This window comes from Taudactylus pleione, unplaced genomic scaffold (assembly GCF_031769625.1).
Source record: "Taudactylus pleione unplaced genomic scaffold, aTauple2 ptg001564l, whole genome shotgun sequence".
NCBI classification, from domain to species: Eukaryota; Metazoa; Chordata; class Amphibia; order Anura; family Myobatrachidae; genus Taudactylus; species Taudactylus pleione.
In genome coordinates this window covers 1,425,458-1,449,827 of record NW_028285961.1, presented here as the reverse complement: position 1 = coordinate 1,449,827, position 24,370 = coordinate 1,425,458, and the positions used below count along the sequence as shown (strand labels likewise).

The following is a 24,370-nucleotide window of genomic DNA, read 5'->3' as shown; positions in this document are numbered from 1 at the left end:
ACCATCATGACCGGTTCTTCCCTAGTACTTCCCGTTAACCTGACTATCTGTAGACTACAGGTATGACCTGACCCCTAGCATTGGCTACCATTCTCCAATAAAGCATTTATGGCTACAATTGGAGCTGGTGCCTGCTGAACATTTGCTGGCCTCTGTGCATATCCCTTATGGGGATATCTAGGTCTTCCCTGATGTGGGATCCCTACTCTTTACTGTACAGTTTCTACTTAAGTGTCCTGTTTGTTTACAGTTAAAACATGTTCGTGTATCGGGTGAAGACATGTGGTGTTGTGAGGTTTGCGCAGAGGGTAAAGGTGGTGGATATGGGTAAGGATAGGGAGGGTAAGGGTATTGTGGGGGATAAGAAGTTGGTGGGTAGCCTGGGACCTGTGGTTGCATCGGGTTAGTGGGATAGTTGTGTTTGTTGTTGTGTGGGGTTAGTGAGAGCACTTACTTGTTCAGAAGTGAGTGTGTGTGCAAGTGCAACTGTGTCTGTTGGCTGTGATGTTACGGTCATTCCCTCCAGAGCTTGTATACTGACAGCCATTAGTTTTTCGCTCTGGGCTTCTCTCTTTTTGGAGATGTTCTTATCATGTTCAATGGCGGTTTCTATGAGGGTATCTATTGTGAGTCCCCGCCAGCCAGGCTGTGAGGTCTGAACCAGAGTTTTTAAACTCTCTTTCAGACCGTCCACAAGTACCATAACTATCATTCCCCGGTGGTGAGTGCTATCTTTAATATCCTCTAACCCAGTGTACGGGGTGATAGCCTGCAGAGCCCGATCGCAATAATCTTCTGCAGTTTCACTCTCCTGCTGCTTAATGGTGAAAATTTTATTCCAGTTAACTACTACTGGAAAATATATACCCAATTGAGTCACAATGCAGGAAATGTTACCTTGGTTTACTTGGTCTGTTAAGGGAACGTCACCATCCAATACACAATCCGTGATAAATTTTGTCACGTCGGTATTGCGTGGTAGACAGGCCCTTAACACCACATGCCAATCTTTATTAGTGGGTTCATGTGAACTACCCAAATTTCTCAAAAATCTTTGACATTTGGCTAGTTCCTTTTTGGGATCGGGGAAATCATTTATGATGGAATTTAGTTCTGCTCTTGTCCAAGGACAATGCATTACTACTTCCCTCGTGGGCACTATACCAATCACATCTGTATTTCCATTTGAAACAGTTGTTGTCCGAATGGGATGCAGACCGGCAGCGTTGCTACCTTTGACCTGATTACCTGGCTGGGGGTTTAGTCTGCTGCTGTTACGTATGGTATTAACAACTTCCTCTATGGGTGCAGAGGGCATTAACACTTCCCTTGCTGTTACCGATGGAGATGGAGGCACCACTCGTGATTGTGGTGATGCCGCATCTATCATTTGTACAGCATGGGAAATGGCAGACATTACAATAGGCTCATCATCCACATCATGAACATGTTCTTTATAGTTGCTTAAGAGAGGGTACAAGTTGCTTGTTACATTTTTATGGGTATTTTTGGTAACTGTACTTGCACCTCCATCCACATAAGGTGGGGGAGGTGAGCGTGAACTGCTGGCAATACTCTCCACAATGCTACCTACATTTTGTGGCTCGCCCGTATTTAAATTCAGCGCCATGGATGTATTTTCTGGCAATGTGCTCACGACGCTAGTTTGCGTCGTTTGCACATTTTTAAGCCACGCATCCCCTTCATGCTGCCACAGTTTTAAACATTCACAATATTTAACCTTTTTCTCTTGGGAGCGCATCAAACTGATGTGATCCCGGACATTATCTAATACATTTTTATCAAAACTACCAATTCTGGGAAACGGTCTAACACTCTTCCTCGTCATATTAAACCATAAATCACAATACCTTATTGCATAAGTACCGTACTTATTATGCATGATACGACGGGCCGATCCGATCGGCACCTCCATTAGCAGCACATCATTGCCTAACATCTCACCTGTTTGCGTGGCTCCCATTCTGAGATAACTCCTACGCTTTCCAATAAAAATTTAAACTGGTGAAAGACAATCCAGATACTTTCACTTACCTGTGAACGATTTAAGTCGGCGGCGCCCACACACCTGGATAAGATTTGAAAAAGGCAACTTCCACACCCGGATAAGATTTAGTAAGGCAACTTCCACACCTATGAGAGTTTATATGTCGGCTACTCTCACGCACCTCTCTACAACAAAGACAACATGTACACCTGCTACTGTGTATAGAACGGTAAAGCTGCTTACCGAGCGGCTAGACTAACCCTTGCACCTAGCCCTTAAGGATCATACGATACCCTTAACTTTGTTCAACAAATATTCACCGTTACACACTTTTTTCCTGCGCAGAAAAATACACGTTAACCCAGATATTGGTAACAATTGAAAAAGGTAAACCTCAACGGCTTTGTTAAAACATGTGGCAGCAGAACCGGAAGTGCGTATACGCTATTGTGCGACCAGCCGCATACACAATAATGTAACTACCACACAACCGTATAATGACTTTTTAGCTGCCTACACAAAAGTGCGTCTTTGCTGTGCGCAAACCTGCGACTTAGTCACGTACTCAGTACTGCGGCACCCCTTTAAACGTAAGGTGTAAACAAACAAACTTTTTCCCCTCTTGTCCCTGGATTTTAGTCAGCTTCCTTGATTCACACGGAGACGGATAGTGATTTTTCAGAACAAAGCGGTTGCAGGCAAACCCTGCATGTGGCCACTCCACCCTTTGCTGAAATATCGATAGACGTATGTACCGTGTGAACAGGTAAGTGACTTCACTACAAGCCCCCAACTAATGATACTGGATCAGAACCTCTATATACCCCTGCCTGTACCTTCTAAAATCCTTCCTATAAACCTCTAAGGATGATGCTAATTTGCATACGCAGTCATACAGTAAATAAAGACTTAGACCTGGAATCTGTGGTTCGAAAGCACAAGTGTTATTTAAGTAAAAGTTCAGACAGTTACATGCAATTGATCCAGACACAATTTAGGCGCAAAAGGAATTATACAGACCCAAGTACAGTATACATACGCAGCGCTTCCGGACCCAAAGATAGTCTTCGTGCTGAATGACGAGGGGTCTCTTGCTGATGCCTAAGAACCCAGTGTTGGAGCACACATATTTATACCCCCCCAGAATAGACAGGACAATAGAGAAGTTTGCTGCTGATGTCATTGGTTCCCAGGGGAGAAGCATCTGTTACAAAGCATTTAACAGGCTGGTTCAAATAGACTCTCCCTGCCTCTAACAGCTGGGTGTCTTTCCCTTCCTGCCCCCTGTAACATCCTAACAGTTGTTCATGAAATATACATTTTGTTGCTTGTAGGCTCTGCGATCCATAACTCGAGAATGCATGATGCGACCTCCCCACCGATAACACCGGAATACTGTAAAAAGAGTACGCATCAGTACAAGACCAAACACGACTTGTTTAGCATGTATAAAACCTTAGTTATCAAATATCTTTATTTCTCAACATTTAAACTAACTGAACCAACTTAAATCATATACTTTAAAGCTTATTAAACCTTATGTGTGAATATGTAATGTGTGAGTATTCGGGGTTTGATATGAAGACGCTAGTTAACTGGGGACAGAAGCGTGCGCATTTAGCTACTAAACGGTATTTTAATTCGGGGTCTTAAGCATAATGTGTGTATGTGAAATGGTGAAAAATGCAATCGCATGATGCTAATAATTGTGCATTCGCTACTGGGCGTCATGTTAGCAGCTGAATTGTGCGTAATGTGCGGTGTTTATGCATGAGATTCCATATATGATGGACTTAACATATGTGTGTGTATATATATATATATATATATATATACACACACATGTCAGGTGCATAAATATTGGGACATTGACAGAATTTTCATATTTTGGTCTCTATTCACCACCACAATGGCTTTGAAATGAAACAAACAAGATGTGCGTTAACTGTAGACTTTCAGATTTAATTTGAGGGTAATTACATCCAAATCAGGTGAACGGTGTAGGAATTACAACGGTTTCTATTTGTGCCTCCCACTCTTTAAGGGGCCAAAAGTAATGGGACTATCAACTCAAAACTATTTCATGGACAGGTGTGAGCTATTCCATCGTTATTTCATTATCAATTAAGCAGGTAAAAGGTCTGGAGTTGATTCTAGGTGTGACATTTGCATTTGGAATCAATTGCTATCGACTCTCAATATGAGATCCAAAGAGCTGTCACTATCAGTGAAGCAAGCCATCATTAGGCTGAAAAATCAAAACAAACCCATCAGAGAGATAGCAAAAACATTAGGTGTGGCCAAATCAACTGTTTGGAACATTCTTAAAAAGAAAGAATGCACCGGAGAGCTCAGCAACACCAAAAGACCCAGAAGACCACGGAAAACAACTGTGGTGGATGACAGAATAATTATTTCCCTGGTGAAGAAAAACCCCTTCACAACAGTTGGCCAAATCAAGAACACTCTCCAGGAGGTAGGTGTATATGTGTCAAAGTCAACAATCAAGAGAAGACTTCACAGGGTTCACCACAAGATGTAAACCATTGGTGAGCCACAAAAACAGGAAGACCAGATTAGAGTTTGCCAAACAACATCTAAAAAAGCCATTACAGTTCTGGAACAACATCCTATGGACAGATGAGACAAAGATCAACATGTACGAGAGTGATGGGAAGAGAAGAGTATGGAGAAGAAAATGAACTGCTCATGATCCAAAACATACCACCTCATCAGTGAAGCATGGTGGTGGTAGTGTCATGGCGTGGGCATGTATGGCTGCCAATGGAACTGGTTCCCTTGTATTTACTGATGATGTGACTGCTGACAAAAGCACAGAATGAATTCTGAAGTGTTTCGGGCAATATTATATGCTCATATTCAGTGAAATTCTTCAGAATTCATTGGACGGTGCTGCACAGTAGAGATGGACAATGAGCCGAAGCATACTGCAAAAGCAACCAGAGTTTTTTAAGGCTAAAAAGTGGAATGTTATGCAATGGCCAAGTCAATCCCCTGACCTGAATCCGATTGAGCATGCATTTCACTTGATGAAGACAAAACTGAAGGGAAAATGCCCCAAGAACAAGCAGGAACTGAAGACATTTGCAGTAGAGGCCTGGCAGAGCATCACCAGAGATGAAACCCAGCATCTGGTGATGTCTAGGCGTTCCAGACTTCAGTCTGTAATTGCCTGCAAAGGATTTGCAACAAAGTATTAAAAAGTGAAAGTTAGATTTAGGATTGTTTAGTTTGTCCCATTACTTTTGGCCCCTTAAAAAGTGGGAGGCACATATAGAAACCGTTGTAATTCCTACACCGTTCATCTGAATTGGATGTAATTACCCTCAAATTAAATCTGAAAGTCTGCAGGTAAAGCACATCTTGTTTGTTTCATTTTAAAGCCATTGTGGTGGTGAATAGAAGCCAAAATATGAAAATTCTGTCAATGTCCCAAAATTTATGCACCTGACTGTGTGTGTATATATATATATATATATATATATATATATATATATATATATATATATATATATATATATATATATAGGTTGTCAACAGTCGACCGGCACTTCAATGCATGAACAGCAGCTGCTTGGTTGCCTTCAGTGAAAACAGGGTAAGTACAACAAAAAACTGCTGCACTCCAAGACTGGTGAATAAAATTGATCTGTATTATGGCCGACGTTTCAAAGCCTCCAGGATTTATTATCAAGGCACATACAGTGTGACATACAACAATTGTACAACAAGATTCTTACCTTAAATAGGCATGGCATCACGCTAATCTGCTGCAGACCGGGGAGAGGGCCCGTCACGTGCTTCCGGATGTCCCGAGATGATGAGATCACGGCTATGCGCGGTTGTCATGGCAACCCGCTGGATGCTGGAAAAGTCTCCCCGGTCTGCAATAGCAGAGTGGAGACACGTCATGAGTAAGACCGAGTAAAACCCTGTCACTTGTGCAAAATATAATGCATCATATCAATAGTAGATATAGAATCACTGGCACTTAACAATAGTCTTTAAACAAAATTATTCTCACACCACTATTGTCCAATATTATGCTCCAAACAAGCAAGAGGAATACAACCAGCTCCATAATAAAGTAAATAACAGATGTACACCCACATAAAACATGTAAACATGAAGAGACACCCAAATACAACATATAAGGTACAGCCCCTGCCAGGAACTCTATACGGGCATATTGCAAGTACTAAGATTTTAACATATTCCAGTTGATTTTTTCGTTAAGTCCCAATGGGGCAATAGCGCCCAGTTGGTGGATCCATCTGGTATCTTGGAAAAGTAGTTTCCCTGCTCTGTCTCCACCCCGAAGGGACACCGGGACATGGTCGATGACCATATGGCTAAGGGAAGTTAACGTATGACCCTTTTGCAAAAAATGACGTGCCACCGGCTGGTCCGAGGACCCTTTTGTCAATGCTGATTTGATTGAAGACCGGTGTACAGCCATCCTTTCTCTCACTGTACGTGTGGTTTGTCCCACGTAATAAAGACCACACGGGCATATGATGATGTAGATCACAAATGATGATTAACAATTTAAGATGTACTTAATGTTGAACCGTCTGTCGCTGTGAGGATGTTTAAACGAGTCGCCCGTGATCATGTGGGAACATGTAGTACAGTGGAGACATTTATAACATCCGGTGGTTTTATGAAGAAAAGAAGAAGTCTTGAATGGTTGTTGTTGAACCAAGTTGGAGATGTCTGTACGAACTACCAAATCGTGTATGCTTCGACCCCTGGTGTAACATGGCATGGGCACTTTATCTTTAAAGCACTGAAGATCCTTGTCCGTTTTTATAATGGGCCACAGTGCCTTAGTGGCTCTTTGAACCACCGGACTACAGGTTTGAAACTCCATTTGCCATAGAATGACATTTCTCTTATTTCTAACTGTCGGACGTAATAGTGATTCTCGTGGTATTTTTAATACCTCTTCTTTGGCTTTGTATAAGGAGTGCAAATTGTATCCCCTCACCAAAAATGTATCGATGATTTTGTCGATTTCTAGTGCAGATTGTTTCGCATCACTGGTAATGTGGGCTACCCTCATCATTTGAGATTTGGGTAATCCGTATTTAAGAGGTTTGGGGTGATGGCTACTAGCCAAAAGTAAGGTATTCTTGTCGGTAGGTTTACAGAACACTCCTGTGACAATATTGCCGTTGGTAATAGACACTTGTACATCCAGATAATTTAATGTAAACTGGTCTTATTGAAACGTGAATTTGATAGGTGATTCAGCTGCATTAATTTGAGACATCAGTTGTAACAAGGACTCTTCACCCCCCGTCCAAAGAACAAATAGGTCGTCAATGTACCGTGCATATAATAAAATATGTTTAGATACTAAAGGATCAGAGAAAAATAACTTTTTTTCTTCCTGGAACATGAAAACATTGGCGTAGGTGGGGGCGACATTGCTCCCCATAGCGCAACCGGACAGCTGCTGGTAAAAAGATCCGTTATACATAAAGTAGTTCCTAGTTAAAGTCAATTCAAGAAGCTTCATGAACAAATCAATATTAAGACCAAATGACTGTTGTTGCAGCACAAAGTTGCGCATAGCTGTTAATCCTTCCAGATGTGGTATGGATGTGTACAGACTACTAATGTCCATGGTGCAGATCCATGTATTCTCAGGCACACCCCTAATGGTGTTAAGTAACACTAGAAAACTCGTTGTGTCTTTGAGATACATAGGTTGTTGCATCACAATCGGTTGCAGAATAGAATCCAACAATTTGGAAACCGGTTGGTACATTGATCTTCTTGCTGATATGATCGGTTGGCCCGGCGGACAGGTGAGGTCTTTGTGGATTTTGGGAACGGTGTAAATGATAGGGACCACTGGAAAGTCCTCACTGAGTGCTCTTACCAGTTGCTCCGAAATAAGACCTTCCAATTTGGCATTGGCCAAAACAGCATCAAGTTCCTTTTTGAACTGTTGGGTGGGATCGTGCCTCAAACGTTAGTACGTGTTCCCATCTGCTAGTTGCCTCTCCAGTTCACGACAATACTGGTCCAAATTTTGTATGACAATTGCCCCGCCTTTATCGGCCGGGCGAATTACGATATCACGATATGAACTGAGATCTTTGAGCGCTGTTCTTTCTGCTTTGGATAGATTCGGTATCTGCTGCGTGGGAGTTTGTATATACCTATGGACAAAATCGTCAATCAGTCTCGTGAAGGTCTTTATAGATGCGTTCTATGATTGGGGATCAAATGTAGACTTACTCCTACTTGTCAAAAAAGCGCTAGCACTGGAGCCTCCAATCTTGGGCCATATGGTGACAGAAAGACACCACCATGGTCACCCCCATTACAGCGAGCATTACAGATATCTCCCAGCATGTGTACAGTACAGATTAGGAGAGAGTAGTATTATATATACATTACAGTGAACATTACAGATATCTCCCAGCATGTGTGTCAGTACAGGATGTGTACAGTACAGATTAGGAGAGATTAGTATTATATATACATTACAGTGAGCATTACAGATATCTCCCAGTATAAAACCTTAGTTATTAAATATCTTTATTTCTCAGCATTTAAACTAACTGAACCAACTTAAATCCTATACTTTAAAGCTTATTAAACCTTATGTGTGAATATGTAATGTGTGAGTATTTGGGTGTTTGATATGAAGACGCTAGTTAACTGGGGACAGATGCGTGCGCATTTAGCTACTAAACGGTATTTTCATTCGGGGTCTTAAGCATAATGTGTGTATGTGAAATGGTGAAAAATGCAATCGCATGATGCTAATAATTGTGCATTCGCTACTGGGCGTCATGTTAGCAGCTGAATTGTGCGTAATGTGCAGTGTTTATGCATGAGATTCCATCTATGATGGACTTAACATATTTATATATATATATATATATATATATGTGTGTGTGTGTGTGTGTATATATATATATATATATATATATATATATATAATATACACATACACACATATCATTCCTCACTCACAGTTTCAGACTGCAATGCAAATGTGATCTCCAGCTGTGAAACTAAACCATCCTCTCTGGGTATGAAACTAAAACCTGTTTGGATTCAGACAAATCCAATTGTGTAGATCAATGCCTGGATTATATTACAATTGCCAACAGGGATTCCCAATTTGTATGTAAAACACTTACAGTTTCTGGTACATTGTCTATTCTATATAGATTATCAAAAACATTGCCATCTGTTCTTAGCTCGTGAGTTGTAACTTAAAGTGATGCTGGTCGCAAAATGGCGTCTTGCAGATTCTTGTTTCTAAAATGAAGTCTAGGTGCCATTCGCAAGATGGCGTCGCGTACGCTTCAATTTTAAACTGATCTTGTCTCAGCCAATTATCCAGCTTTGACATACATTACAGATATCTCCCAGCATGTGTGTCAGTACAGAATGTGTACAGTGCAGATTAGGAGAGATTAGTATTATATATACATTACAGTGAGCATTACAGATATCTCTCAGCATGTGTGTCAGTATAGGTTGTGTACAGTACAGATTAGGAGAGATTAGTATTATATATACATTACAGTGAGCATTACAGATATCTCTCAGCATGTGTGTCAGTACAGAATGTGTACAGTACAGATTAGGAGAGATTAGTATTATATATACATTACAGTGAGCATTACAGATATCTCCCAGCATGTGTGTCAGTACAGAATGTGTACAGTACAGATTAGGAGAGATTAGTATTATATATACATTACAGTGAGCATTACAGATCTCTCCCAGCATGTGTGTCAGTACAGAATGTGTACAGTACAGATTAGGAGAGATTAGTATTATATATACAATACAGATATCTCCCAGCATGTGTGTCAGTACAGAATGTGTACAGTACAGATTAGGAGAGATTAGTATTATATATACATTACAGATATCTCCCAGCATGTGTGTCAGTACAGAATGTGTACAGTACAGATTAGGAGAGATTAGTATTATATATACATTACAGTGAGCATTACAGATATCTCCCAGCATGTGTGTCAGTACAGAATGTGTACAGTACAGATTAGGAGAGATTAGTATTATATATACATTACAGTGAGCATTACAGATATCTCCCAGCATGTGTGTCAGTACAGAATGTGTACAGTACAGATTAGGAGAGATTAGTATTATATATACAATACAGATATCTCCCAGCATGTGTGTCAGTACAGAATGTGTACAGTACAGATTAGGAGAGATTAGTATTATATATACATTACAGATATCTCCCAGCATGTGTGTCAGTACAGAATGTGTACAGTACAGATTAGGAGAGATTAGTATTATATATACATTACAGTGAGCATTACAGATATCTCCCAGTATGTGTGTCAGTACAGAATGTGTACAGTACAGATTAGGAGAGATTAGTATTATATATACATTACAGTGAGCATTACAGATATCTCCCAGCATGTGTGTCAGTACAGAATGTGTACAGTACAGATTAGGAGAGATTAGTATTATATATACAATACAGATATCTCCCAGCATGTGTGTCAGTACAGAATGTGTACAGTACAGATTAGGAGAGATTAGTATTATATATACATTACAGATATCTCCCAGCATGTGTGTCAGTACAGAATGTGTACAGCACAGATTAGGAGAGATTAGTATTATATATACATTACAGTGAGTATTACATATATCTCTCAGCATGTGTGTCAGTACAGAATGTGTACAGTACAGATTATTATTATTAATTATTATCGTTTATATGGTGCCAAAAGTGTTCCGCAGCGCCTTACAATGTACATAAACAATAATTTCACAACGGATTTACAGTAAAAAATGACAAGGACATGGATAATATACATTGATACATAAGTGACCATAACACCTAGATATGCAACAGAGCGTAAGCAACCAAGTGTTAGGTGCCATGGTGGGGGGGGTAAGAAGTAGGTGAAAGTAAAGTAAGGAGAAGCACAAGAGGGTAGAGGCCCTGCTCGTAAGAGCTTACATTCTAAAGGAGAGGGGCAGACAAACAGGTGTGACACAGATGGGGTAAACGGAGGAAGGAGCATGTTGCAGCAAGTTTGGATGGGAGCTGGAAGGCTTTGATGAAGTAGTGGGTCTTGAGAGCCCGTTTGAAGGATTGTAAAGACAAAGAGAGACTGATAGGGAAAGGGAGAGAGTTCCAAAGGTCGGGAGCAGTACGGGAAATATCTTGGAGGCGGGAGTGGGAGGAAGTAGTCAGTTGGCATGAGAGCCGGCGTGCATTGGTTGAGCGAAGGGGGCGGCTAGGAGAGTGGAGGGAGATGAGGTCTGAGATTTAAATGGGAGAGGAATGGGTGAGGGCTTTGTAAGCAAGTGTGAGAACCTTGAATTGGGTTCTAAAAGGGAAGGGGAGCCAGTGGAGGGCTTGTAGGAGAGGGGTGGCAGATGTAGAGCATTTGGAGAGGAAGATGAGTCGAGCAGCAGCATTGAGGACAGACTGGAGCGGAGAGATATGGGAGTTGGGGAGGCCAGATAGGAGAAGGTTACAGTAGTCCAATCTGGATATGACCAGTGAGTGTATGAGGGTTTTGGTGGCATCCTGGGTGAGAAAGGGTCTAATCTTGGAAATATTTTTGAGATGGAAGCGACAGGACTGTGAGAGGCTCTGGATATGTGGTTTGTAGGAGAGGGAGGAGTCCAGGATAACTCCAAGACAGCGCACCTTGGGGCTAGAAGAGATAGTTGTGCCATCAATTGTTAAAGAAATAGTGGGAAGTGAAGTTTAAGAAATTGCTGGGACATCCAGGAAGAAATAGCAGAGAGACAGTTGGAGATATGAGTGAGGAGAGAGGGGGTGAGGTCAGGAGAGGAAAGGTAGATCTGAGTATCATCAGCATAGAGGTGATAATGGAGGTCAAGAGAGCTGATGAGTTCACCTAGAGAGGACATATAGAGGGAGAATAGTAGAGGTCCAAGAATGGAACCTTGGGGAACACCTACTGTAAGAGGCTGTGGTGGGGAAGAGGAGTCATGAGAAGAGACAGAGAAGGACCTGTCTGAAAGGTAGGACGACAGCCAGGAGAGAGCAGTGTCACGTAAACCAAGGAAGTGAAGGATTTGCAGCAAGAGAGGATGGTCAACAGTGTCAAATGCAGCAGAGAGGTCAAGGAGAATAAGCAGAGAGTAGTGGCTCTTGGATTTGGCAGCAAGGAGGTCATTGCTGACTTTTGTGAGGGCGGTTTCAGTGGAGTGGAGAGAATTGAAGCCAGACTGAAAAGGATCAAGGAGGCAGTGGGAGGAAAGGAAGGTGGTAAGGCGTTTGTAAACAACACACTCAAGGAGCTTGGAGGCAAAATGGAGGAGAGAGATAGGATGGTAGTTGGAGAGAGTGTTGGGATCAAGGGTAGGTTTTTAAGAATGGGGGAGACTATCGCATGTTTGAATGCAGAAGGGACAGTGCCAGATGAGAGGGAGAGATTGAGGAGGTGGGCAAGATGGGAGCAGGCAGAAGGAGAGAGGTAGCAGAGGAGACGTGAAGGGATAGGGTCAAGGGGGGAGGTAGAAAGGGGTGAGGACTGGATGAGAGCCATGACTTCCTCTCCAGATACAGGGGAGAAGGCTGTCAGAGTCGGTGAAATGGATGGAGATGGGTGATCAGGGAAAGAAGGAGGTGTAGAGCAGGGGGACTGGTGGGATGTGATGTCCTGACATATGGAATCGATTTTGGATGTAAAGTAGATAGCAAAGTCAATGGCAGTGAGTGAGGAGGGGAGGTGGGGAGGGGGTGTACAGAGGAGGGAGTTGAAGGTGGTGAAGAGACGCTGGGGATTTGAGGACTGGGAGGGAATGAAGTTCTTGAAATAGGACTGTTTAGATAGGGAAAGGGCAACACTCTAGGATGAGAGCATAAATTTGAAGTGGAGAAAATCTGCCTGAGAGCGTGACCTTCTCCACTGTCGATTAGCGGTTCTTGAACACCTTTGTTGCAGATATCTGGTGCATTTGGAATAAAAAGGGTTGTAGTGTGGATCTGCGAGGGTGAGTAGTGATTGCCGGTGCAACAAAGTCCAGAGCAGAATTAAGGGAGGCATTGTATAGGGAAGCAGCTTGTTCAGGGCAAGAGAGAGAGAGGATAGGGGAGAGAAGAGAGTCAAGTAGGGAAGATAAAGAAACGGCATTGATAGCCTCAATGTTACGTTTAGTGATGGTGGCCTTCAGAGGTATAGGAGAGGAGGGAGAGAGAGAGGTTAAAAGAGAGAAGGTGATGATCAGAGAGGGGGAATGGGGAGTTGGAATAATTAGAAATATTACAGCGGTGAGTGAAGACTAAATCAAGTGAGTGCCCACTCACATGTGAGGGTGAGGAGGTCCATTGTGAGAGACCAAATGAAGATGTGAGCAGTTTGGAGGCAGAGGCTTCTGTGGGGATATCAATTGGAATATTGAAGTCACCAAGGACAATGGAGGGGAGGTCGGAGGAGTGAAAGTGAGGGAGCCAGGAAGCAAAGTTGTCAAGGAACTTAGAGGTAGTGCCAGGGGGACGGTAAATGACAGCTACTCGCGGGTGTACTGGTTGGAAGAGGCGTATAGCATGAACCTCAAATGTAGAGAATGTAAGGGATGGTTCAGAGGGTAAGAGTTGGTAGGAGTAACCTGGGGATAGAAGGACCCCAACACCACAGATTAGGAGAGATTAGTATTATATGTAATGCTCACTGTAATGTATATATATCTCCCAGCATGTGTGTCAGTACAGATTAGGAGAGATTAGTATTATATATACATTACAGTGAGCATTACATATATCTCCCAGTATGTGTGTCAGTACAGAATGTGTACAGTACAGATTAGGAGAGATTAGTATTATATATACATTACAGATATCTCCCAGCATGTGTGTCAGTACAGGATGTGTACAGTACAGATTAGGAGAGATTAGTATTATATATACATTATAGTGAGCATTACAGAAACTTGGCTTTCCTAAAACGCATAGACTGTCTCTCACATGGTAATATAACATTACACAGGAACTTAGCATAGACGGTCTCTCACACGGTAATATAACATCACACAGGAATTTAGCATAGACTGTCTCTCACACGGTAATATAACATTACACAGGAACTTAGCATAGACGGTCTCACACACGGTAATATAACATTACACAGGAACTTAGCATAGACTGTCTCTCACGCGGTAATATAACATTACACAGGAACTTAGCATAGACGGTCTCACACACGGTAATATAACATTACACAGGAACTTAGCATAGACGGTCTCACACACGGTAATATAACATTACACAGGAACTTAGCATAGACTGTCTCTCACGCGGTAATATAACATTACACAGGAACTTAGCATAGACGGTCTCACACACGGTAATATAACATTACACAGGAACTTAGCATAGACGGTCTCACACACGGTAATATAACATTACACAGGAACTTAGCATAGACTCTCTCTCACACGGTAATATAACATTACACAGGAACTTAGCATAGACGGTCTCTCACACGGTAATATAACATTACACAGGAACTTAGCATAGACGGTCTCACACACGGTAATATAACATTACACAGGAACTTAGCATAGACTCTCTCTCACACGGTAATATAACATTACACAGGAACTTAGCATAGACGGTCTCTCACACGGTAATATAACATTACACAGGAACTTAGCATAGACTCTCTCTCACACGGTAATATAACATTACACAGGAACTTAGCATAGACTGTCTCTCACACGGTAATATAACATTACACAGGAACTTAGCATAGACTCTCTCTCACACGGTAATATAACATTACACAGGAACTTAGCATAGACGGTCTCTCACACGGTAATATAACATTACACAGGAACTTAGCATAGACGGTCTCACACACGGTAATATAACATTACACAGGAACTTAGCATAGACTCTCTCTCACACGGTGATATAACATTACACAGGAACTTAGCATAGACTGTCTCTCACACGGTAATATAACATTACACAGGAACTTAGCATAGACTGTCTATCACACGGTAATATAACATATCACAGGAACTCAGCATAGACGGTCTCTCACACGGTAATATAACATTACACAGGAACTTAGCGTAGACGGTCTCACACACGGTAATATAACATTACACAGGAACTTAGCATAGACGGTCTATCACACGGTAATATAACATTACACAATCCCTAGGTGAGGATGTTTATAGAGCAGTGTGTGTCCAAATGACATTTATATAAGTATATTCGCCTGTACATTCACACAGGTTTCCCCAATTTTAAAACTGCGCACAGCACTATAAATGATAAAATGCAATATCAGCCATAAATCTACACTACATTGTCCTTTTACAGATGGTGCCGTGCAATGAGGGTTAACCCCTTCAGTCCCGGGGGGGGGTGATTTTAGCCACGTGTAGTCGGGCTCCGGCCACACTGATTTTTCTTTTTTTTGCAGATGTCGCTGTGATTTTGACATTTTTTTGCGCAAGTCTCTCTCTGGATTTGCCATAGAAGTAGAGATTCCCCTGAATACATCAGTATTTGAGGTGACCCCCAGCCCAGATGGAATCACCCTCGTTCCCTGTCTGGGAGCTGATCTACCACAGGTGATTATTACATGAGATGGTGACTGATTATTCTCCCTGTCTCCATTTCACTGATATTATACTGAGTGTTACGCTGACATTATATATAGTTCTCTGTGATCTTATCAGCAGGTCACAGCTCTCTCCTCACCGCACACCGGTCACTGTCTCCTCACCGCACTCCGGTCACTGTCTCCTCACCGCACACCGGTCTCTGTCTCCTCACCGCACACCGGACGCTGTCTGCTCACCGCACACCGTTCTCTGTCTCCTCACCACACACCGGTCACTGTCTCCTCACCGCACACCGGTCACTGTCTCCTCACCGCACACCGGTCACTGTCTCCTCACCGCACACCGGTCACTGTCTGCTCACTGCACACCGGTCACTGTCTGCTCACCGCACACCGGTCACTGTCTGCTCACCGCACACCGGTCACTGTCTGCTCACCGCACACCGGTCACTGTCTGCTCACCGCACACCGGTCACTGTCTGCTCACCGCACACCGGTCACTGTCTGCTCACCGCACACCGGTCACTGTCTGCTCACCGCACACCGGTCACTGTCTGCTCACCGCACACCGGTCCCTGTCTGCTCACCCCACACCGGTCCCTGTCTCCTCACCCCACACCGGTCCCTGTCTCCTCACCCCACACCGGTCCCTGTCTCCTCACCCCACACCGGTCCCTGTCTCCTCACCCCACACCGGTCCCTGTCTCCTCACCGCACACCGGTCCCTGTCTCCTCACCGCACACCGGTCACTGTCTGCTCACCGCACACCGGTCACTGTCTCCTCACCGCACACCGGTCACTGTCTCCTCACCGCACACCGGTCACTGTCTGCTCACCCCACACCGGTCACTGTCTGCTCACCCCACACCGGTCTCTGTCTGCTCACCCCACACCGGTCTCTGTCTGCTCACCCCACACCGGTCTCTGTCTGCTCACCCCACACCGGTCCCTGTCTGCTCACCCCACACCGGTCCCTGTCTGCTCACCCCACACCGGTCCCTGTCTGCTCACCCCACACCGGTCCCTGTCTGCTCACCCCACACCGGTCCCTGTCTGCTCACCCCACACCGGTCCCTGTCTCCTCACCTCACTCCTGTCTGTCTTTCAGTATGGAAGTCCCCTGTATGCTGCACAATGCATCTCTCTTTCTGGACACCCAGTCCTGTTAGTCGGGGCTCCTGGTAGTGGGAAGACCACCCTGGCACAGTCAGTGATTCCCCATGGAGCAACATTTACACGAATACCAGTTAATCCAATACTGCAAGCTGCGTACCTGCGACAACTCCTGAAAGCTCAACATGAAGCTCCTCCCCCTGTGGGGCTGACCAGAGCCAGAGCACATGGTATCCGCCATCTTTTCTTCCTGGATGACCTGCATGAAGCATTGTTAGGTAGGTAATAATGTGCCTGATTGCGTCACGTCACTTGAATGTTCCCAAAAACGCCACGTGAGCCATAAGGAGAATGTTATCATACTATTGTACCATACTACATGAGAATGCATCATACAACATGTGTGTGACATCCATGTACATAATGTCGTTCTTCTCGCAGATGCTGAGATGAGGGCACATCCTGCACTGGAGGTCGTACGTCAGATGGTGTCAGAGCCGGCGTCTGTACCATCTCCCAGCTTCCTGGCCACGGCATGCCCTCCCGAGGACGGCTTTCAGTGCCTGTGCCCCAGGCTCACTCGTCTGTTTTGTGTCCTAGTCCTTGCCCCACTCCATTCAGATTTCCCGCTGAGCTTCTTCAGCCCCCGCTTCATGCTATGGATGAAGAAGTCTCTGCCTGTTCAGCAACCTCCGGAGTTTGGCAAAGCCTTGGCTGTGGCCTCCGTTAATCTTTACCGTGAAGTCACTCAAACTCTTCCTCCAAAGTATTGCTTTTCTCTGCACCACCTGCACCGACTGTTGCACAGCCTGACCATCCTGTGCCCCTCGCCCGGGGCACATCTGTCAGCACTGCCCAAGGCCAGGTCTTCTGACGGAGTTCTGACTAGGTGTGGCATTGTCCGCCTCTGGATGCATGAAGCTATGCGCACCTTTGCAGATGGCCTGGACGCCCAGCAGGAGACTGATGATTTCAAAACTCTCCTACATGATTGTGTAATGCGGACATTCTGCAGTGGGATCCACCTGGGAGATAGAGCCAGAGATGACGTGACCTCCTCTCTACCCATAGACACCGGAGCAGAGAACCCTCCACCGAGGAATGAAGATGAAGAACGACAGTCTGAGGGCCACATTGTTCAGATAAAGAAAGAGACTGATTCATTCACAAATGTGGATCAGAGTGCAGAGACGACTGAGTCTCCCGCTGGTAGCTCATTGTACCTACCACATGGATACCAGCTTCCTACTGAGCTCCTGCCGAGTGCCCAACATCTCCATAACCTGAGCTTCTGTCATGACTACACTCCAGGGATGAGGTATGAGGTTCTGATGTACAAGGAGAGACCATTAACCGCCATAAATATTGGGCAGGCTCATGGCCTGACCCTGAGTCCTGTGGACCTGCAGCACGTCACCCGTCTAACTCGCGTTCTGCACCTCCCCCAGGGGCACATTGTGCTCAGCTCCCAGCACCCTGGTACAGGGAGGAAAAGCCTGGCACGACTGGCAGCTCAGCTCACCCAGTGCGCACTAATGGAACTCAGTGGCAGAGAGACAGTGGAACAGCGTCACACTGTAATCAGGGAAGCCTGCTGGAAAGCTGGCGTCCTGGGCTCTGCAGCTGCCCTCCTTGTTGGAGATGGCACCTCCCCACATGCTCTGCAAGAGCTGGAGGCTCTGATTCGTGAAGGAACCTTTCCCGGACTTTACAGTGCAGAGCAGGAGCAGAGCTTAATACAGAGTGTGATGCACATGGAGAAGAGTCTCAGTAGGAATGCCAGCAAAAGGTCTCTGCGAGAGAGGTGAGCAGCACAGGAAATATGGCGGCAAACACAGCTACAGGGGGAGGAGCCACATGGGAGAGGCAGCAAACTCAGCTACAGGGGGAGGAGACACATGGGAGAGGCAGCAAACTCAGCTACAGGGGGAGGAGACACATGGGAGAGGCAGCAAACTCAGCTACAGGGGGAGGAGCCACATGGGAGAGGCAGCAAACTCAGCTACAGGGGGAGGAGACACATGGGAGAGGCAGCAAACTCAGCTACAGGGGGAGGAGACACATGGGAGAGGCAGCAAACTCAGCTACAAGGGGAGGAGACACATTGGAGAGGCAGCAAACTCAGCTACAAGGGGAGGAGACACATGGGAGAGGCGGCATACACAGCCACAGGGGGAGGAGCCACATGGGAGAGGTGGCATACACAGCCACAGGGGGAGGAGCCACATGGGAGAGGCGGCATACACATCCACAGGGGGAGGAGCCAAATGGAAGAGGCGGCATACACAGCCACAGGGGGAGGAGCCACATGGAAGAGGCGGCATACACAGCCACAGGGGGAGGAGCCACATGGGAGAGGCGGCAAACTCAGCTACAGGGGGAGGAGCCACATGGGAGGCGGCATACACAGCCACAGGGGGAGGAGCCACATGGGAGAGGCGGCATACACATCCACGGGGGGAGGAGCCAAATTGAAGAGGCTGCATACACAGCCACGGGGGGAGGAGCCACATGGGAGAGGCGGCATACACAGCCACAGGGGGAGGAGCCACATGGGAGAGGCAGCATATACAGCCACAGGGGGAGGAGCCACAAGGGAGAGGCGGCATACAAAGCCACAGGGGGAGGAGCCACTTGGGAGAGGCGGCAAACTGAGCTACAGGGGAAGGAGCCACATGGGAGAGGCGGCAAACTCAGCTACTGGGGGAGGAGCCACATGGGAGAGGCGGCAAACTGAGCTACAGGGGGAGGAGCCACATGGGAGAGGCGGCAAACTCAGCTACAGGGGGAGGAGTCACATGGGAGAGGCGGCATACAGAGCTACAGGGGGAGGAGCCACATGGGAGAGGCGGCATACACAGCCACAGGGGGAGGAGCCACATGGGAGAGGCGGCATACAAAGCCACAGGGGGAGGAGCCACATGGGAGAGGCAGCAAACTGAGCTACAGGGGAAGGAGCCACATGGGAGAGGCGGCAAACTGAGCTACAGGGGGAGGAGCCACATGGGAGAGGCGGCAAACTGAGCTACAGGGGGAGGAGCCACATGGGAGAGGCGGCAAACTCAGCTACAGGGGGAGGAGCCACATGGGAGAGGCGGCATACAGAGCCACAGGGGGAGGAGCCACATGGGAGAGGCGGCATACACAGCCACAGGGGGAGGAGCCACATGGGAGAGGCGGAAAACTCAGCTACAGGGGGAGGAGCCACATGGGAGAGGCGGCATACTGAGCTACAGGGGGAGGAGCCACTTGGGAGAGGCGGCAAACTCAGCTACAGGGGGAGGAGCCACATGGGAGAGGCGGCATACAGAGCCACAGGGGGAGGAGCCACATGGGAGAGGCGGCATACAGAGCCACAGGGGGAGGAGCCACATGGGAGAGGCAGTATACACAGCCACAGGGGGAGGAGCCACATGGGAGAGGCGGCATACACAGCCACAGGGGGAGGAGCCACATGGGAGAGGCGGCATACACAGCCACAGGGGGAGGAGCCACATGGGAGAGGCGGCATACACAGCCACAGGGGGAGGAGCCACATGGAAGAGGCGACATACACAGCCACAGGGGGAGGAGCCACATGGAAGAGGCGGCATACACAGCTACGGGGGGAGGAGCCACATGGGAGAGGCGGCATACACAGCCACAGGGGGAGGAGACACATGGGAGAGACGGCAAACTCAGCTACAAGGGGAGGAGCCACATGGGAGAGGCGGCATACAGAGCCACAGGGGGAGGAGCCACATGGGAGAGGCGGCATACACAGCCACAGGGGGAGGAGACACATGGGAGAGACGGCAAACTCAGCTACAAGGGGAGGAGCCACATGGGAGAGGCGGCATACACAGCCACAGGGGGAGGAGCCACATGGGAGAGGCAGAGAGACAATGGGAGCATTGCAGAATGGATAATACATAATAGCGGGAATGGGGTCACTGGGGGTCTGCAGGATACTACAGACAGAAGTACTAGCAGAGAAGACATACTGTAGCTATAAGGAGAGCAATGCTAACATGTTATTTCTGTTATCGCTATTTCAGGTTCAATGCCCAGGTGCGCAATAACCTCCATGTGATATTCCTTCAGAGCAGTAAATCTCCATCATCCCAGCTGTGTCGCTTCACCTACATAGATGTCTACCATCCGTGGGACTTCAGTGCTCTGACCCACATTGCTGAGAAGCTTCTGGACCAAGCAGAGTGTCAGCTGTGTGGTGAGAACCTATTGCTAGATATAGGAGGCGCCACACTGAGAGATACCCACAGATATTGGCGGTGAGGGGGGGGGCACATTAATGCTGTCTAGCGCTGTGTCTGAGCACCATATATGGGGGTTTCCTCCGTCTTCCCTCTAATACTGGCAGTGTACGTAGGAGGTCACCCCGCAGTGTCCTCTTATTAAAGTCCAGTATAAGCCGCTGCTGTCAGAGTAACACTAATCATTATTCCCGTCTCCCTTACACACAGGTCCCGGGACCTCGCCTGTATCACTTCCCAGAGTGATGTCTCTAATTCATCTCTTGGCCCAAAGTTACTGCCATACAATGTGGCCACATGTCCCACTGACCCCACCAGGAACCTTCATCAGCTTCATCACCCTCTACCTGAGATGCTCCTCACAGATCCGGAGTCACATAGAACAAGAGACTGAAAGGTAAGATTAGGAATACACTGAATAGGCGCCTAGGAAGGTGGAGATGCTCTGCGGAGGGGACTCGGGGAGATGATCATAAAGGACGGAGGTGGAATATTGTGTCGCCCCTCTGGGGCTGATCCTTCACATCATACACAGAATGGGCCATAAGATGAAGACTCCTAATGGGAGCAGATGTAAGAATGGGGTGTTGTAACTACACGCAGGCGAGGTGCATCCCGGTGCGGCTTACAGTACCCACATACATCTGTACTGCCCGTCACTAAGGCTGGGCACACACTAGAGCGATATCTGCGCAATATGTCGGTTTAATGCACATAGTAACGACATATAGTGCGAATCGTACAGATTATACGCTCAGTTGCGCACTCCAGTGCGTCGTATACAACATATTCTGATTTGACTGACCGCGCAGCACAGCCAAAGATATTGTGAATAATGTGGTGCACATCGTGTACGGCCAACCGGACGATATGTGTATAGGAGCAACGATAAATCGTATACCATCAAACGACACATTAAATCGCTGCATCACTTGAAGGATTGCGTAGTGTGTACTCTCTATATGGTTTGTTTTGGGATGGAGAGAAATTGGAACGATTGCGTTGTTTTTCTATTGTTTTAATGTGTACCCGGCCTAACGGGATGTAGTTTATATGCAGACGGACGGAATCCCGGCAGTCAAAATACCGACGCCGGAATCCCTGCACCGTTGGGGATCAGGATAGCGGCATCGCGAACGCTGGAATCCCGAATGTAGGATCTGGGTAAGTATCCGCGTGTTTGCCGGGGATGGGGGGGGTTAGGGTTAGGCACCCCCTGGGAGAGTTAGGTTTAGAGTGCGGGAATGGGGGGTTAGGGTGCAGGAAGGGGAGGTTAAGGTTAGGTACCACCAAGGGAGGGTTAGAGAGGGGGAGAGGGGAGGAATAGTGTATTTACCAGCCGGCGTCGGGATTTTCATCTGTTGGGATTCCGGGGTCAGGATTCAGCCGCTGGTATTTCTTACTCAACCCCGGCCTAACACATCACTTATCTCCTGATATACTCTGTGCTGCTGGGGACCCTGCTCCTTCCACTATATAACTCTCAGTCTGTGAGTTCCTGCTGCCTCCATTCCCCTACTCACATCATGTCACTGCCCCTGTCACATGCAGCCCTGTCCTCACTGACACATCCCTCATCTCCTGATATACTCTGTGCTGCTGGGGACTCTGCTCCTCCCACTATATAACTCTCAGTCTGTGACTTCCTGCTGCCTCCATTCCCCTCCTCACATCATGTCACTGCCCCTGTCACATGCAGCCCTGTCCTCACTAACACATCTCTCATCTCCTGATATACTCTGTGCTGCTGGGGACCCTGCTCCTCCCACTATATAACTCTCAGTCTGTGACTTCCTGCTGCCCCCATACCCCTCCTCACGTCACTGCCCCTGTCACATGCAGCCCTGTCCTCACTAACACATCACTCATCTCCTGATATACTTTGTGCTGCTGGGGACCCTGCTCCTCCCACTATATAACTCTCAGTCTGCGGCTTCCTGCTGCCTTCATTCCCTTCCTCACATCCTGTCACTGCTCCTGTCACATGCAGCCCTGTCCTCACTGACACATCACTCATCTCCTTATATACTCTGTGCTGCTGGGGACTCTGCTCCTCCCAATATATAACTCTCAGTCTGTGACTTCCTGCTGCCTCCATTCCCTTCCTCACATAATGTCACTGCCCCTGTCACATGCAGCCTTGTCCTTACTGATACATCACACATCTCCTGATATACTCTGTGCTGCTGGGAATCTTGCTCCTCCCACTATATAACTCTCAGCCTGTGACTTCCTGCTGCCCCCATTCCCCTCCTCACATCCTGTCACTGCCCCTGTCACATGCAGCCCTGTCCTCACTAACACATCACTCATCTCCTGATATACTCTGTGCTGCTGGGGACCCTGCTCCTCCCACTATATAACTCTCAGCCTGTGACTTCCTGCTGCCCCCATTCCCCTCCTCACATCATGTCACTGCCCCTGTCACATGCAGCCCTGTCCTCACATCACTCATCTCCTGATATACTCTGTGCTGCTGGGGACCCTGCTCCTCCCACTATATAACTCTCAGCCTGTGACTTCCTGCTGCCCCCATTCCTCTCCTCACATCATGTCACTGCCCCTGTCACATGCAGCCCTGTCCTCACTAACACATCACTCATCTCCTGATATACTCTGTGCTGCTGGGGACCCTGCTCCTCCCACTATATAACTCTCAGTCTGTGACTTCCTGCTGCCCCCATTCCCCTCCTCACATCCTGTCACATGCAGCCCTGTCCTCACTAACACATCACTCATCTCCTGATATACTCTGTGCTGCTGGGGACCCTGCTCCTCCCACTATATAACTCTCAGCCTGTGACTTCCTGCTGCCCCCATTCCCCTCCTCACATCATGTCACTGCCCCTGTCACATGCAGCCCTGTCCTCACATCACTCATCTCCTGATATACTCTGTGCTGCTGGGGACCCTGCTCCTCCCACTATATAACTCTCAGCCTGTGACTTCCTGCTGCCCCCATTCCTCTCCTCACATCATGTCACTGCCCCTGTCACATGCAGCCCTGTCCTCACTAACACATCACTCATCTCCTGATATACTCTGTGCTGCTGGGGACCCTGCTCCTCCCACTATATAACTCTCAGTCTGTGACTTCCTGCTGCCCCCATTCCCCTCCTCACATCCTGTCACATGCAGCCCTGTCCTCACTAACACATCACTCATCTCCTGATATACTCTGTGCTGCTGGGGACCCTGCTCCTCCCACTATATTACTCTCAGTCTGTGACTTCCTGCTGCCTCCATTCCCCTCCTCACATCCTGTCACTGCCCCTGTCACATGCAGCCCTGTCCTCACTAACACATCACTCATCTCCTGATATACTCTGTGCTGCTGGGGACCCTGCTCCTCCCACTATATAACTCTCAGTCTGTGACTTCCTGCTGCCTC

General features: G+C 46.9%; 1 protein-coding gene across 1 annotated transcript in view; it reads left to right on the top strand.

Moving 5' to 3' along the window:
• The window catches only part of DNHD1 (dynein heavy chain domain 1), a 167,986-nt gene that overhangs the window by 38,247 nt on the left and 105,369 nt on the right, over positions 1–24,370 (top strand). The window contains exons 8-12 of the mRNA XM_088464032.1: positions 15,469–15,619; positions 16,722–17,004; positions 17,168–18,530; positions 20,764–20,936; positions 21,190–21,376. Of these exons, the coding sequence (XP_088320158.1) occupies positions 15,469–15,619; positions 16,722–17,004; positions 17,168–18,530; positions 20,764–20,936; positions 21,190–21,376 (2,157 nt within the window). The remainder of the gene's footprint in view (positions 1–15,468; positions 15,620–16,721; positions 17,005–17,167; positions 18,531–20,763; positions 20,937–21,189; positions 21,377–24,370) is intronic.